This window comes from Ambystoma mexicanum, chromosome 3q (assembly GCF_040938575.1).
Source record: "Ambystoma mexicanum isolate Mex_15411 chromosome 3q, UKY_AmexF1_1, whole genome shotgun sequence".
Taxonomy (NCBI): Eukaryota; Metazoa; Chordata; class Amphibia; order Caudata; family Ambystomatidae; genus Ambystoma; species Ambystoma mexicanum.
In genome coordinates, this window is record NC_090926.1 from 1,290,964,394 (window position 1) to 1,290,981,971 (window position 17,578).

Here is a 17,578-nt window from a genome sequence, read left to right on the forward strand (position 1 = left end):
ATTTTTAATAGGACATGCTTGGAAGGAATAGAAGAGGGGTAGGAAAGCTCAATGGGAACTCTTAAGGCATACATTTCTGAAAAGTAGACAAAATTCCAAGTTCAGGAACGAGTCATTTGCCATGGTCTGGCAACAACCTAAAATCCCCATAGTATGTGCTTGTGCTTGACATGTTTGCACAGCATCTGTGAATATTGAGAAAAGCAATGCACCGCTGCATTGCCCCGACTCTTCTAGTTGGGGCAATCCCACATTTTTATGCTTCACAAAACAAGCAATACCACAAGCCAAAAACTGAGCCAATGATTTTTATTCTGATGACCTAAACAGACGTACCTATTTGAAAATGAGGAAAACCAATGTGGTGGTGAATGGCAAGCATACATTTTTTTGAAAGAGCACATGCAGAACATTTGAAAGGTAGGCGACTTAAGAAAGTGTGCTGTGCCTAAAGCAGCAACTAAATGTAGGCCACATTTGGGAAAAGAAGGGGTTGTGTAACAAAGTGCAGTAGGAAATGCAAGCGAAAACATGTCCTGCCTTCCTACCTGTGTCATGATTAAAATGGTTCAGTGTGTAAACCACTGGTACATCAAACTACCCTGGGGAGAACTGGATTTGGCTTGTGCACAACCCACAGATTTAGCCCGTGTTCCAAGACACCTAATGGCCGGTTCACCTGCCCTGTCCCTTTCAGACAAACCCTCCCTCTCCACTTATTTCTGTGTCAGCGAATGCCACCACCACCACTGCTCCGTGATGCCCCGTCAGGATTCCACGGGCATTGTCAGGCTTCCATACCATTGCTAGTGCTTTAAAGACCCATTTAGGTTTCCACTTATTGGTACACAATTTAAAAACTTTTAACTGGAGGTGCAGGAGTGGTAACCAGTAGTATGTTTCAGCTAGTGAATGAGCGTGATTTAGTTGCAGGGGGTCTGTGAATGAGAATGCGAGATTCTTCCTTAATGTGGCTGTCAGGAAGCCTTTGTTTCTCCAGGTCAAGATGGAGGCTCCGCTCAGCAGCAGTGATTGGCTGTGCCTGGTGGTGAGGTAGTTTGGAATTCCACTAGAAGTGCTAAACTGCCTTTCATTCTAGTTTCCAAGGGAACGGGTCGCAGTTTATAGTTCAGCAAGGTATTTTAGTAAAAACTCTGAAGATTTCCATTTCTGAGAGAATAGATGATTAAAGACAAGAAACAACGAGAAGCAGTTACAGCAAGAGTCAGCTAAGGAAGTTAAATAAGGAAAGTGAAATATTAATGTAATTCTGTCTGCAGCATTCTCCTTCTGCCGGTGTGTGTGAGCTTTGTTTCAAGTAACTGCAGAGTTCCAGACCACGGATTATTAACCTTGGAGCGTGTGGCAATCTGACACGGTCGTAAGGTCTTAGTTTTCTGCAGATACTTGTTAATAAAGACTAACAGACTTTCCGTTGTGTTGTCTGCGTAGTAGAAGCATTGCGTGCGTCGGGTCTATTAGAGGTAGGAACCCAAAGACGTGCGGTGACGTGCAGTGCAACGTATTCCTTCGCTACGAACTCACGTAACTGACACCGGGACAGCTGATGTCATCTGAGGAATGGTCGCAGTGGGGCTATGTTACGACAAAGGCAATGAATGAAAAACAAGTCAGCAAGTGAGGAAGTGTGAACGCCGACTTGCGGACTACGCATGAAAGGAAAGTTTCTCGGAGGTGAGCGGACTGTGCTAACAAGCACATTAGGACAGAATGAGTCGTCGAATCGTGATTTGAAGGAAGAGTTTAGAGAGCAGAGCAGAGGGTGAGGGGGTCTGGTGGGCTATCATCACTACTGCAGGAATTCGCAACTGGACCTGCCATGCCCCCTTGGAAGAGGGGCTCTGTATTTATTTATTTATTCACATTTGTTGAGCGCACTGCAGCCCGGAGGCATCGTGGCGCTGGTTACAGAAAATGTTTGAGTTTCAGATCACTTTTTATTTACAATACATTTTACTTTACATTTGACTTATTTACAGTTGCGTTGACATATGCATTATTTACAATACAGGGCCGGAGAAGGGAAGAGAGATGGGATTAGGTGAAGATGGTGGTTTTTAGTTTTTTTCGGAAAGCCGGGAGGGAGTTTTTGGCTCTGATGTCGGCAGGTAAGGAGTTCATAGCTTGGAGGCTATGTGGGGGAATCCTAACCCTCCAACTCTAGCTTTATCTGTATGGAGCCCTGCCTTTCCAATCCGTGGTGGCCATCTTTGTGCAGTATTTTCTTTATTTGAACGGGGCCCTGCGAGACAACCCTGTCACGAAAATAAAATACTTTGAATTATCCGCATTCCAACCTTTTTGGACTGGTTTCTACAGGAGTTAAGAACCCATTACACGGGCCAAACCTGGGAGCGGAGGGGCTATCGTAACATCCCGGGCCCGTAACGTACCCCCACCTTGCCGCACCAGTTTAGCTTAATGCCATTTTATGTTGCCGACCTCCGATAACCATGCAGAAGGCAATGTGTCATCTCGGGGTGATGCCGTCTACATATACCTTGTCCCACATGCATGTCTACGCATGTGCCCAGTGTAAATGTGGCCGGCAAAACAATGGTCTCAAGCAAGTGGTCAGTGGGACGATCAAGTGGTCAATGCAGTCGCTAGTACAAGCATTGCAATGGTGGTCCTAAGAAACTGGGGGAAATCCTTTCGCAATCCAGCAGTGCAGGCCACTCTTAAAACAGATGCATCACTTGGGGAGCACATCATTTCCACCACATGGTCAGTGGGCTCAAGCAGTAGCAAAAATCAGATCAATCTACTGGAGTGTCTTGCAGTCATCAAGCCACTTCAAGCTTTTCAACAGGGAAAACCGTTCTCGTCCTCAGACTGCACCACTGCCACTGCCATGTTCTATTAAATGGGCAGGTATTGGGTAAGATTTGGTGCAGTCACACTGTGAGACTACACAAGGCTTATCTGCTTGGTATTCGGTAACCCATCTCTTGTCTATACTACACAAGTTGGTAGTGTGACTGAGCAGCAAGGCCCCTCTCTCAAGAGGGGTAAGTGTGAGCTGTAAAGCTGTACAAATGAAATTCATCAATACAAGTAACACTTACACTCAAGGTTTTAGTTTATAAGCATTCTTAAAAAGGCAAATGTTTGTAACGGATCAAGGGAACTTTGGACTTACTTTAGAGAATCTTTACAGCTGGTGAATTGAAGTGACTTCATTAACAAGGATAGTATTGCATTAATATATCACACCAATATACTTTTCAGATTCTTAGTTTCAGGAAGGAATAGTTAAGGAAAATATAACAGTTAGAACAGTTTCTTATAATGTGAGGACAACTGAATTCTCAAATTAAATCTAGGTAAGCCTTTCCCAGCAGTAACCGTATTCAAAAAGCTCCAACCTATGGAGGGACAAGTAATGCCAAAGTCAATGGATTCAGAAAGGTCCCTTTAGGGAGCCAGGACAGCCAAAGTCATTTGGACAAAGTCTATAGTTCTGATGCACTTCTTGGATAAAGTCTTTCACAAAGTTAGAAAGTTCAAAGGAAATCACTATAGGACACACAAGCTGTTAGGCATGGGCAAAGGGGAGTTTGTATTGATTTATAAAGCGCTTTACACCAAAGCGCTGTACAAGTGAACAACTTAATACATAAAACATAAACGTAAACAATATAACAGTAGAAGCGAAGTTACAATATGAATCAGTCAATAAAACAGCAAGAAGAGCAATTAACTGAAGGGAGAATAGTGGAGTAGGACTGGGTGGGGTGGGGACAGCGGAGGGGTAGGAGGAGGAAAGGGGAAAGAGAGTGGGGAGGTGAGGGGAGGGGAGGGAAATGGTAAAGGGGGGAGGGAGGGAGGGAGGGAGGGGAGGCAGGAAGGGGAAGGAGTTTCAAGGAGGGGAGTGGAGAAGGAGAGATTTAAGGGAGGTGCAGAATGAGAAAAAGGTGGTGGTCGAGCGGATTGCAAGAGGAAGGGAGTTCCAGTGCAGGGGGGCTAGGAGTTGGAAGGAGCGTAAACGGGAGGGGGCACAAGGGGACGGAGGTACAGTGAGAAGGAAATGGTCAGAAGACCGAAGGGAACGGGAGGGGGAGTAGAGAGAGATGAGGGAGTACAGGTAAGGGGGAGCAAGACCATGGAGTGATTTGAAGACAAAGCAAGTGAAATTTGAGTTGAGAGTGAAATGGAACCCAGCCAAGAGAGGAGAGGGAAGTAGTGATGGGGTCTCGGGTGGTAAGGAGACGGAGTATGAACAGCAGAGTGGTAGATGGATTTGAGGGGGGCGAGATGAGAAGTAGGTAGTCCGAAGAATAAGGAAGAGCAGTAGAAGAGGTGGGAGAAGATAAGGGAGGAGATTAAAAGTTTGGTAGCATGGAAGGTGAGAGAGGGACGGACTTTGCGAATGTTGAATAGGTGGGAGCGACAGGTGCGAGAAGTGAGCGAGATATGGTGGGAGAAAGAGAGAGAGAGGAGTCAAAGTGAAAAAGTTACGAGCATGGAGAGAGATAGGGAGATTGGAGGGAGGAAAGTGAATGAAAGGCGGAGGAGAGGGAGAGGGTAGAGAGTTTGAGGGAAAGAATAAGACTTCAGTCTTATCAGTGTTAAGGGAGAGAAAGCGGGAAGACATCAAGTTCTTTATGGCAGTAAGGCAGGAAAAAAGTTTTAGGTGGTCAGTTGAGAAAGAGGAGAAAGAGAGGAAAAGTTCAGTGTCGTCAGCATAGAAGTGGTGGGAAATGCCAAATGAGGAGATAACGGGGGCTAGGAAAAGAGGAAAGGTCCAAGCACCGAACCTTGAGGTACGCCGTATTCAAGAGGTTGAGATGGGGAGGATCGGCCACCCCAAGAAACAGTAAAAGAGCGGGAAGAGAGGTAAGAAGATAGCCAGTTGAGAACAGAGCCTTTGAACCCAAAGGAGGAAAGAGTGTGGAGAAGAAGGGGATGATCGACCGTGTTGAAGGCAGCGGAGAGGTCGAGGAGAATAAGAATAGAGGATTGCTTAGAGTGCCTAGCAGAGAGGAGGGAGTTAAGGATATAGCTGAGAGCAGTTTCAGGAGAGTGTTTAGGGCGGAATCCAGATTAGGAAGGGGGTAGGAGAGAGAGATTGGTGACAAAGGATGAGAGCTGGGAGTAGGTGAGGCGCTCGAAGCTTGGAGAGGAATGGGAGAAGTGAGATAGGTCGGTAGCTAGAGGTGAGGAGGGGATCGGCAGATGGTTTTTTCAGAATAGGGATGATCGTGGCATGTTTGAAAGCAGAGGGAGGTAGCTGAGGAAAGACAGATGTTGAAGAAGGAAGTAAGGTAGGGGATAAGAGGAGGGTAGATCTTAGGGATGAGAAGGGATGGGAGAGGGTCAGTTGGGGCAGACGTGGGGTGGGCTTTAGAGAGGAGGGTGGAGACTTCAGAAGGGGAGATAGGTGAGAAACAGGACATGCAGGATGAGGGGGGCTCAGAGGGAGGAGAAGAGGGGAAGTCCGAGGAGCAGTTGATTTTTTAAGTTAAAATCAACTTAAAAGTTAAGCATGTGCAATTCTCAAGAGATACAGCACGTTTTAAGGCAAGTACCCCAAAGCCCAAACAGTACTTGGGAAGTTGATGGCAGCTACCGGCTCTCTTCGATTCAGCGGCACTTCGCAGTTTCAGCGCTTCGCAAACCGCACTGATGCAGATTGAATATCTCTGGTTGGACTTTCCTTGCTCTCAGTCCAGCACTCTAATGAGGGGTACCTGGATCAGGATTTCCTTCTTCTGGAGTGTCCTTAGGAGGCTCCTGGTGGGCTTCTGCAGCAACTGAGAGGCACAGCAAGGTGGATTAAGAGAAGTTGTGTACTGCGGCAGTTAAATGGTTTTGTTGAACTTCAGAAACTGTCCTAACAGTAGAGAAGGGGATCCTGTCTCTCAAACAGCTACTTCTTAATGGATTGTCAAATGCATCCAAATGTGTTCTCTGGTAAAGAAGACCACGTTCCACTCTAGGCACAGGGGCTACTCTGGCCTTTATTGCAAATGTACCTTAGATTCCCTTTGCAAAGCAGCAACTTGGAGCGAAGTTGACACCTTCACACAGCATTACTGCTTAAATGCACATTCAAGGAGTGATTCACAGGTGGGTCAGGTGCAATGTTAAAACATCTGCTTGTTGTACCTTCCAACAACCCACCACCTTCAATGACTGATAGCTAATCTATGCAAAGCATGCGGTTCTAAGCAAAGCCACAGAAGGCAAACATTACTCGACATAATCATATTTCCTATGCTTGTATCTGCTTGGATTTACATGTGCCCACCCTTCCCCTCTTGGAGTTAGACATTTTACACGTTTCCTTTTACTTTCCTGTACTTGCATTTCATGCTCCCTCTTGTCAGACAAAACGAGGGACATCGATGTGTGAATGACCATGGGTACAGTATACATGACACTAGGGATACTATTACAGACCTGCCCAGTGGACGTCCCTTTTTGAACATCGCAAACAAGTCCTGCAGTACTCCGCCCCTAACACTAGTTTGATGCTTGTGAATCTGCTTAGAATCACATGCTGTGCATATAGTTAGACATCTAGTGGAAATCGCAAAGTATTCCATCTTTCAAAGATCGAAAGGGACATCAACATGGGCGTGAGTGTAACACTATCCCTAACGTGTAGTGTACCCAAAAACCCTCACGCGTCGAGGTCTCACCAGATTCTTTTTTTCCACCAACCATGTTGGCCGTTTATGCAGGGCTTATAAGAGTTTATATTGCTAATGTTTATTTCCACTAGACTACGGTGTCGTCTAGTCACTTCGACTGCTTCGTGGGTTTCCTGCCGCTATCTGCTAGACTACTCAACTGTCGACTGCGTGGCCTCGGCCATCCGGCCAGGCCCTTACAGTAGGGAGAGTGGGGCGCTGGGTTTTATTCCTCTCTGAGAATGTATTTCCTTCACCCCTTTCTTTCTCTTCTTGGTCTGGCTTCCGCTACCCACTGGTATGGAGAGGCCTCACTTTATATTTTACCCGTTGTGTAACGGCAAGCTTCCTTGGAAGGACACTGATGCAATCAGTGTCTTCGCAACCACGACAAGTGCTCATGGAAGGCCTATAAGCTCTTTCGACCAAAAACGTTGAAAGACAGGCGGACTAAGCGGTGGGCGGTCTACGCCATGCAGGCCGAAGGTCTTTCCCTTGTCGGTGCCATCACCTCAGATGACCGGGCTGCAGCCTTGGCTGCGATTTGGAAGCAGTGGACCTCGCGGTGGAGCCTGCATGCTCACCGATGCCCGTCCAAGCCCCGATAGACAGGCCACCTGCACTGTTATGGGGAAATCGCAGCCTGGCGACGAGGGGAGACACGTACCACGTGTACACCAGCACACAACCCCTACGGCCTCTTCGGAGTCGTCGAAGTGCTCAACACCTGCATGACTGTCGAAAGTTTCAGTGACACCTGCCGAACCTCACGGTTCGCCCTCCACGCAACCGCATTTGTGGCATGAGACTAGGCATCCTTCTGGAACAGGCGTTCCCTCTAGAAAAATCCTGTCGCCGACCCACCATCCAACGGTGCACAAGTGCCGAAGGACCGGGGGGTGGTGAGAGGGGATGCCGGCGGCGCCCTGACGTGCGTCAATCCTTGTGTATACAGCCACCGAAACTTCGTGAAAACCTTTCGGAGATAATTTCGGTGGCCAAGGAGTACAAGTGCACCCCATCTCGTCTGACTATTCTGAAGCACCACTCTAAGGCCTTCTTAGGAAGGTCTCCCACTTTTGAGGAACCCTTTCCGCCTCCTGGCATTCAGCTTCTTTATGGTCTAGGGAAAGGTTTGAGCAATACATGGACAAAATGTCCCAGTTCATTGACTTTTCAGACCGCCATATGATATGGCATTTATAATGTGCCTATACACAAGTGTTTGAAGGCACGACGAGGCAAGGGAGGGGAACAGAGGGAGGACAGACAGCGATCTTACTAGGCCAGGTGACATTGAGATCACACAAATGCAGAGGAGAGGGGAAGAAGAAAGTGCAAGGCAAGGGAGATGGGGGGGGGGGGTGTTAACTGAAGGGGGTAATTAAAAAGGGGGAAGGTTAATAGGTTAATTAAAAACAATAAATCAGAATAAAGCTGGTGCCGGTGCAAGGGTAAGTGCAGACATCAGGTGTCAAGTGCTGGTAGGGTGCTATTGGGATACAGAAACAGCCCCAGAGTGCAAGGGTTGCCAGGGGGCAGTGCAGGTGTGCAACTGACGGTGAGGGGAACTGGGCCAGACAAGAGGGTAGCCAGGTGACCAGTGCAGTTTCAGCCAGGAGTTCAGATGGGCAGGGGAGAGGAGAGAAAGCAGAAGCAAAGAGGATGGTCTTGAGGTGCTTCCGGGCGGAGATGGTGCTCAAAGTTTCAGAGAGGCAGGGAGGCTGTTCCAGAGGGAGGCCCCAGCCGAAGAAGAGATCTACCACCAACTCGTTGCTTGGAGAAGCGACTGACCCTGAGGGAGTTGAGGTGGATGAGCGAAGATCTTGAGAAGGAAGCTATTTAGGAAGAGAGTTGAAGGTATTGAGGCCCCAGAAGGCCTTGTGGACAATGCAGAGGGTTTTGAACATAATCCTTGCAGCAACTTGGAGCCAGTGCAGAGATTTCAGTCCTGGAGAAATATGATCCCTGGGCTTGAGGCCAAGGACAAGTCACGCAGTCCTGTTTTGGATAAGTTGCAAAGGGCAGAGAGTAGAGGCAGGCAGATTTAGAAAGAGGCTGTTGCAGTAGTCCTGCCTAGAGAGGAAAGGAAGAATACATGTGATGAGGTGCAGCTGATATTGTGACTTGGAGACGTCAGATGTGAGGAGAGAAGGAGTGTGGACTCGAAGATGACCCCTAGGTTTTTAGCCTCATAGATGGGAGCAGGAAGAGGGCCAAGAGGCCGGCCAGAGTGACGGGAAAGGAGGGAGTGGGTGTGCCGATTAGGAGACTAAATCTTGCTGACATTAATGCAGAGATAATTGGTGGCACACCACTCCTGGGTGGCAGACAGTCAGAGATGAGAGTAGAAGAGGTGGCTGAGGGGAGCCTAAAATTAGCGAATGTCATCTGCATAGCACTGAAAGCTGGGGCAGAGAGTGGCAATGCAGTGGACCAGAAGTTCCAGCTATTGGTTGAACAGCCAGGGAGAGAGGTTAGACCCGTGGGCAACACTACAGGTAGAGATGGAGGAGAGGAAAGACCCATGTTGCACCTGGGAGGGACGATTGGAGAGGAAACGGGTCAGCCAAGCCAGGGCCTGATCAGTGATGCCCAGGTTATCCTGGAGACTGTTGAGCAGGATGGCATGGTTGATCATGTAAATGTTGGAGAGCAGGTCTTCACGAATGTTCAGGAGAGCAGTTTCTATGCTTCTGGCAGCTCTGTAGCCAGACTGATGGTCATGAAGACAACCAACAGATTCAGCTGGGAGATGACAAGCTTTTCCAGGAGTTTGCCCTGGAAAGGCGTGATGGAGATTGGGCGATGATTAGCCGGGCTGGGCAGAACTGGTTGGCAGAGGGTCACTTAAGAGGGTGTTGGGGAGCATTCTCAGAAATGTGCTAATTCCCTCCACCGTAGAGCAACATTGCTGGATTTTAAGGACTTGATTTTTTTTTAACCTGGAGCGAGTGAGACCCTTTTTCCCCCTCTATCATGTAATTGAATGCATTTTTTTTTTTTTTTTTTTAAACTTTCTTTTGGTTTTGGAGTCTGACAAACTCCATAGGCATCACAGTTTACATTGTGTCACACTGCACCTTTAGGTGCAGTGGCAAAGGGCAGTCTTTCAGATTTCCCAAAGGTTTAAATACCTTCTCTGGGATAAACTACTGTTTCCAAGAGCAGTGAAGTGAAATTTACTTTACATACCATTGTAACTTTCTAGACCCAGCACACACACACCCTATCTTACAATAGGGTGCTGGAGGGGTTATCTAGTATCCCCTTTGTCTAGTTTCTTATGTAACATTTTTATGTTACCCTTTTCTAACTGAATGGATGGTGGCAGTGGTTTTGTTTGAACTACCATGGTGTGTATTTACCGCAGGCTGCGTTCGCAAATACAGTAATGCCCCCATGGGAGCCATCTTTGTCAAAATGGGCCCTGGTCCCTGGTCTTCTATTTTTCGCACATTTCTGTGTGGAAAGGTCCTTCTTGACATTTACTCTGCGCGCCAAACATGGTTTGGTCTCTTTGTTCATTTTGCCTTTGGTGGGATTCACGAGTGAAGCCTGTCTCCGGCTTCAGTGTTTCTGGGGTAGGCAGGAAGTGAGGGAGGTGCCTGAAACTCCCTGTGCTTGGTCTCCTACAGACCCAAATGCACTCTGTGGTGATTGGCCAGCAAGGACAGCCACCCTGCTGGGTGACTGACAGACTGACAGCGAGGCTGGAATGAATGGGAGAAACCAGCATAAACGGCCAGGCTTTTTGGCTTGGAAGGCAGAGTCGACCACTGGACAAAGGAATCCGAAGTAGAATTTGAAGAGGACGGCTGCTGCAACTCCTGGAGCGTTGGTTTGCCCGGTGAAGCCTTGCTGCAGTGCCGAAACGCCAAGTTCGCATCGACTGAGAAGCACCTGCACAGACGACTTCTCCCCTTGAGTTGGTGGGACCAATCAACTCCAAAGTAAGCCACCTGGACATCCATCTCGGAGCTGGTTGAATTTCCGGAGTTACTGCTGGAAACCGTATAGCCAGGGAGAGGAACACCAGATTGTGTGCGTTGCTTTTAAGCTGGCCTGGAGCTTTGGAAGATCCTCTGGACTCCCAAGAAGCAGGACACCCCGCCTGAGCCCCCTCAGCAGAAGCAAGGAAAGTCCACCTCAACGGCCAGGAACCGCAGTGTTGCTATTTGTGGAAGACCCGAGGAGCTGAAACGATGAACAGCCACTGAAAGTGAAGTTTGCCGGTTACAAGTTTTGACCGTCCCAGTGCATTGCAGGAGTCTCCCGACGTCCTCCCTCTTGTCCCCACGACTGAGGCTCAGGAACAGTGAGATCTGCAGAGCTGCACAGGAACAGAAGTCCTCGGCTGCATCTGTTCTTCATTTCTAAGGTACTGAGAACTTGCTGCTTACTGTAGAGTGCTTGCAACGTCTACAACTCGCAAGTCTAATTAGTTTGTGGCTCTATATTTGAATCTTCTTTTCATCAAGGACTCCTAAGAACTTGTGCAAATACTTTTCCATTTACTTACCAGAAGTGCTTCATCCCATATAAGACTTGCCCATTGACTTTGGCTTAGCCTATTGAATTGTATGACTCTTCTTGGAGGATCCAAAAGTATTTGCCTGCCTAGGAATATTTGTGGTCTCTTGTTGTTGTGATAAACTCTTCCTTTTGCCAATGCCAACAGTAAGATATCAGTTTCCAGCACCCTAGTTATTGAAGTCACCTGTGGGTGTAGGTTGTGTCTGTGGGTCATCCCAAAAGTGTCTTTACTGATTTAGAAGCTAAGAGTGTACAGTATTGAAGTGTATTTGTGTGTTACTATTATGTTGCTCCCTTCTGAAGGCTTATTCTAACTGACTGATTGATAATTGTTTGTGCAAGAAACCTTGAGTGTAAGAGTTTATTTGAATACCTGTAAAAGTAAATCTCTAACTCCCTTACAGCTCACATTTACCCCTCTTGAGATCAGCCTGGCTGCTCAACATGCTACCAAAACTGTGTAGTACAAGCTTAAGGTTGGGTTTCCTATAGCAGAGTTGTGTATAGTGGTCCCAGAGGGTACGGCATACACACTTTGCCTCACAGTAGGTTCCTGCATTAAACTACTCATTTAGTGGGAAAGGAGGGTGTATGAAATGGGAGAGACTGGAACTTGCACAGAGTTCAAATACCTGTGGTGTAAACACAGAGGTTATCAAATATTGATGCAGATGGGGGGGGGGGGGGGGGAGAGATGGTCACACTCCTTAGTATCTGCTGGAGCCAGATCCCACCAGATGACCACCTACACCCTGTGCACTCTAGTGACCCCCAATGTTTTGTCAGGGGGCCACATCACAAACTCGGCAAGGCATATTGTGTCCTACTCAAGTTAGTCCTAGAGGTGTGTTTTATTTATTTGCCTTGTCTGTAGGGGTTTTATCTGGGAATGTGTTGAAGCTACAGTTGGTGCCTTGAGTGGACATTTCTAGATCATGGGGGAGGGGTGACTTAATCAGCATTGCTGTCTCCCCAGGGAATGGGGAATGGGGTTGCAGGGTGCTATTGTGCCTCCATTACGGGTGCTTGAAGGGTCCTGTGCTGTTGCTGGCAAGAATGGGCTGAGCGTTGAAGTTTACTCTCATCCCTGTTTTTCTTCTCCCTGTCCCCGCCCTCAGGGCCAGTATCTCAGCGTGGAACAGTTGACTCTGGACTTCGAGTATGTGATCAATGAGGTCATCCGTAACGACGCGGCGTGGTCCAAGCAGTTCTGCTCCTTTAGTGATTATGATATAGTTATCTTGGAGGTAGGTGAAGTTTACTCTCATCCCTGTTTTTCTTCTCCCTGTCCCCGCCCTCAGGGCCAGTATCTCAGCGTGGAACAGTTGACTCTGGACTTCGAGTATGTGATCAATGAGGTCATCCGTAACGATGCGGCGTGGTCCAAGCAGTTCTGCTCCTTTAGTGATTATGATATAGTTATCTTGGAGGTAGGTGTGCTATAGACTGAGAGACTGAGGTCTGGAAGGCTTTGTCTTCTGAGACATGCTTGAAAGGTTGAATGTGCATGTTGAATCCTGTCTGCCCCATTGCTTGTATGCTGCTCTTGCCCTAAGAGGCTCCAGTTTTTCAATCCTTGTACTGTGTTACAGGTGTGTTCTGAAACCAACCAAGTCATAATCAACATTGGGCTGCTACTCTTGGCCTTCCCTGCCCCGGATGAGGAGGGCCAGTTGAGGTGAGTCTGGTGTTTCCTCTTCACTTGCACTTCTTTCTACTGGATTGTGTAAAAGCTGCTGCCTTTGCACTAGTACTTGTGTGAGGAATTTTTGCAACCATCCACTGTAACCTTGTAAAATGGATATTAACTGTCTTGGTTGGTCATTTTCATGTGGTGGTCATTGGGAGGGATGGGGGGTGCAACAGGAGACTGGGAATAAGAGGTACCAAGTCAGGGTTAGGATAGTCTACAATTACTCATTCCTGCACAGTATGATAAAGTGGTTAAAAATAATACCCCACAGGTGCTTACACTGAGGTTAGCGCATTAACCTACGCCAGGACATGATTTCATGTGTTCACCTCGTTGAAAGTGTCCCTGTATTCAGATATTCTGGTCTGCCCAGTGCAGCCCCCTCAAATATTTCCATGTCTACTCAGCCACTACCACTAGGTGACCAAAAGGGAAGCTTGAGAAAACTATAACCCCAAAATCCCCACCCTGATCCAGCCAAGCTTTGGATTCCTGCAGGGGCCAAAGCAGCTGAGCCATTCTTCTCAGTGGGAATGGAGTGAGTGAACCCATCCTGGTAATACATTATGTTGAAGAAACGTATGTCCGTACAAGTGTTACTAACGGGCACTGGATTGGTGGTGGATGTGGCAGAGCAGTCAAGGCTGCACTCGTAGGAGGGCAAGGCAACGGTAGTAAATCCTGGCACTAACCGGAATATCCTTCCAACATATAACTGAACATTAGAGCAAGGTTGCTGTTAGGGGACACCAACTAAACGTATGCAAACATACATTTACAGGTAAGATTTGAAGATACTTTACAAACCAACTTTGTATGTATGGCATTTATGAAGTCTGATCCTAGCTGGGAACCAACAGAGCTCCCCGAAGCTTAACTAGTGCGGGTGAGCTGGGATGTGTAGAGCCATCAATAGGAGCTGGAAGTAGGATAGTGTAGAGCGATGAGTGATCTGGTCTTAAGGTCTTTCCTGAAGTGTAGGCAATTCTTATCCATATTGGTTACTTGTTTGTGTCCTGGTGTGTATCAGAAAAGGCTGGTTCATGTTTTCCCCTCTTGCAGTTCTTGGTTTTCAGCCTGCCGATGTTGTGGTTTGCTACCTTCAAGACATGGTGAGTTTGTCAGCTGGATAGAGTGGAGTTTTGGTTGTGACTGCTTTGTAGGTGAAGCAGGCTGTATTGAACAGGAGCTTGAAGGGGTAACCAGTGCACCTCCTTGATAGTGCTGTGAGGCATGCTGCAGTGCATTTATAACGCGTCTATAGTGTTTCAAGGCGCAATGCGGCAAGGGAGGGGAACAGGGGGAGGACAGACAACGATCTTACTAGGCCCAGGTATCATTCAGATTGCTAAGTGCATGGGTAGGGGGAAAGGGGAAAGTGCGGGGAGAGGAGAGTATGGGAGGGGGACAGTGCAGTATATGGGATAAAAGAATAAATAACAATAAATGGAAGTACGGCCAGCAGGTGGCAAGTGCAAGGGTAAGTGCAGACATCGGTGTAAGTGCTGGTAGTGGGACTGTAGGGATGCAGAAAACAGTCCCCAAGAGGGGGTTGCCAGGAAGGCAGTGCAGGTGTGACTAGAGGGGAAGAGGGGGGGTGGCCTGGGCCCGAGATCAGAGGGTGGCCACGTAACCAGTCCAGTTTCAGCAAGGAAGTCAACAGTGGAGAGGAGGAGAACAAGCAGAAGCAAAGAGGAAGGTTTTGAAGTGTTTCTGGAACCGGAGAGGATTCTCCTTAAATTTCATGTAGGCTGTTCCAGAGGGAGGCCCCAGCTGAAGGAGATCTAGCACAAATCGTTGCTTGGAGAAGCGACTGACCCTGAGGGAGTTGGAGGCAGATGAGCGAAGAGCTCGAGAAGGAAGCTATTTGGGAAGAGAGAGTTGAAGGTATTGAGGCCCCAGAAGTCCTTCTGGACGATGCAGAGGGTTTTGAACTTAATCCTTGCAGCTACTGGGAGCCCATGCAGAGATTTCAGTCCTGGAGAGATGCGAGCCCTGGGTTTTAGGCCAAGGACAAGTCTCGCAGTTTTATATGGCCTTCAGAGAAGGCATAAGTAGCATCTGGAACTCTGAGTAGGACTTTGCCACTGTTCAGATGGGAGATGACCAGGGCTGTTATGAAACTGCATAGTGAAGAAAGACAGGACTGTGCAATGGATCGCAAGTTGGTGCCAAGCAGCACAGAAGGATGCAGCTCTGTTTGGAATGAGGCCATTGTAGATGAGAGCGATTTCTTACTGGGTGAGAAAGGAGGCGCATGTCTGAGCTTCATGTCGGCGAGTTCTGGCCCTGGGCATGCTCGGTAGGATTACCTGGGGAAACTCCTTCTGTCTTCATAGGATTGGGCTTCATTCAGCTGGGTGCTCGACTTGCATGCGTGTAGAACTCTCCCTAATACCCATCACCTTAGACTTTGCTGGATTTTTAGGACTTGATATTTTTACCTGGAAAGAGTGAGCCTTTTTTCCCACTCTCATGTATTTTGATGTGCGTTTTACTCTTGTGTTCTTTGATTATGGAGCTTTAAGAGAACTCCATAGGCATATTTGTGTGTGTGTGTGTGTGTGTGTGTGTGTGTGTGTGTGTTTGTTACACAGCACCTTCAGTGCAGTGACACAGGGATGTCTTTTTAGACTTCTCGCAGGTTTAAATACCTTCTCTTGGATAAATTACTGTTTCCCAGAGAATGTAAGATTAAATTGACTTTACTAGTCTTTTTAAATTCCTAGTATCCCCTGTGTCTATATACTCATGTAGCAGTCAAATGCTACCCTTTCCTATCGAAATGGCTGGTGGCAGTGGTTTTTCTTTGAACTACCATGAATTTTCCCGACCGCGATCACCAGTAGCTAAAAAATCGTGGGAGCTATGTTTTTCAAGATGGCGCCTTAAGCCCCTTTGTCTAAATGGGTCCCGGTCTTCTTTTTTCGCCATTTCTTTTTGGAAAGGTCTTTCTAGTGTTTGTCTCTGCGCGCCACACCAGGTTTGGTCCCTTTTTGTTTTCATGCCTTTTGGCGGGCTTCAGGACTGAAGACCGCCTCTGGCGCCCGAGTGTCTGGGGTGGGCAGGAAGTGAGGGAGGTGCCCGGAACTCCCTGTGCTTAGTCTCCTAGGAGACCCAAATGCACTCTGGTGTGATTGGCTGGCTGACTGTCCGGCAAGGACAGCCACCCTGCTTGGTGAGTGGGAGAAAACAGTTTAAAAGGCAAGTCTCTGGGACTGGAAAGCAGTCGACCACTGGAACAAAGCGAAGATGAGCCTGAAGAGGATGGCTGCTGCAACTCCTGGACCGTTGGTTTGCCCGGTGAAGCCCTGCTGCAGGTCTGAATCGCAAGTTCATCTCGACAGAGAAGCCCTGCAAGGACGACTTCTCTCTTTTGAGTTGGTGGGACCAATCAAATCCACACTAAGCCACCTGGATACCATTCTCGGAGCTGGTTGTATTTGCCTCAAGAGTGCTGCAGGAAACCGAATTACCAGGCAAGGGGACACGAGTGTGTGTGCTTTACTACAGCTACTGAAATTGAAGATTTGCCAAGTGCCAGCTTTTTGACCAGTCCCAGTGCAGTGCAGGAGTCCCCAGACGTCCTCTCTCTTGTTCCCACAATGGAGGCTCAGGAACAGTGAGATCTGCAGGAACTGCCAGGAACAGAAGTCTTCAGCTGCATCTTTTTCTTCATTTGTTAAGGTACTGTGAAACGAGACCGAGTACTTGCCTATTGCGGTGAAAGTGCTTGAAACTTTTGCAACCTGCAGGCCTAGTCCGCTTGTGATCCGACATATAATTCTTATTTTTACTAACTACTTCTGAGAACCTCTACAGAGACTTTACCGTTTACCTACCAGAATAGTTTTATCCTATCCAAGACTTTAGCCCATTGTCTTTGGCTTAGCCTATTGAATTGACTCTTCTGGTGAACTCAAAGTATCTGCACTGTCTAAGAATAATTGTAATTCTTTTATGTTTTTCCTATAGGAAAACTTCGACACTTTTGTGTCCTATCCACGTCCTTTTAGGGCCCGCCTATGCATGCTCCGTAGGCCGTCACGGTATAAGAGGCCCGCCCCCGCGGCTCCCCTTCAGATTTCAACCGTCTCCAAAGTAGTGGGATCTCCTCGCGTCGTCTTACTATTTTGTACAAGGTTGTGTACTTGGAGTTGGAGTTAAGTGAATTTTTCCTTCATGTCAGGAAAGGCGCTGTTCCGTCCGTGCGCGACTTGCGGCTTGAAAAAAGTTTACGAGGGGGACGGACATATGGATTGTATATACTGTCTCCACCCTCATCATTCGGCTGATAACTGTGACATATGCAAAGGGTTTTCTCAAAAGACCCTCAAAGACCGAAATCGACGGCTGGTGGCATGGTTGAATGATGGAGCGGGGGCATACCCCCCCTTCAGAGGTAGGCTCCACACAATCGGCGAAAACATCACACCACGCTGTGTCGTCGGAACCACCAGCGAAGAAATCTCGACCGACGGAAAGAGTCATCTCCGAGTCATTCAGCTAGAGAATCTTCGTCGAGAAAATCGTCCTCTTCGTCAAAAAAGCATGACAAGGAAGAGCCGAAATCCTCCTTGGGCGATCACCATAGATCGACCGCGAGTCGAGTAAAAGCAGGCCAAGTGTGGAAAAGGCAGGACCGCCTAAACCACTTGCTAAGCCACCGTCGTCGTCGACCTCCACCCTA

General features: G+C 47.9%; 1 protein-coding gene across 1 annotated transcript in view; it reads left to right on the forward strand.

The window, feature by feature from the left end:
* The window catches only part of DCAF15 (DDB1 and CUL4 associated factor 15), an 84,097-nt gene that overhangs the window by 49,980 nt on the left and 16,539 nt on the right, over positions 1 to 17,578 (forward strand). The window contains exons 9-10 of the mRNA XM_069604379.1: positions 12,314 to 12,442; positions 12,788 to 12,873. Of these exons, the coding sequence (XP_069460480.1) occupies positions 12,314 to 12,442; positions 12,788 to 12,873 (215 nt within the window). The remainder of the gene's footprint in view (positions 1 to 12,313; positions 12,443 to 12,787; positions 12,874 to 17,578) is intronic.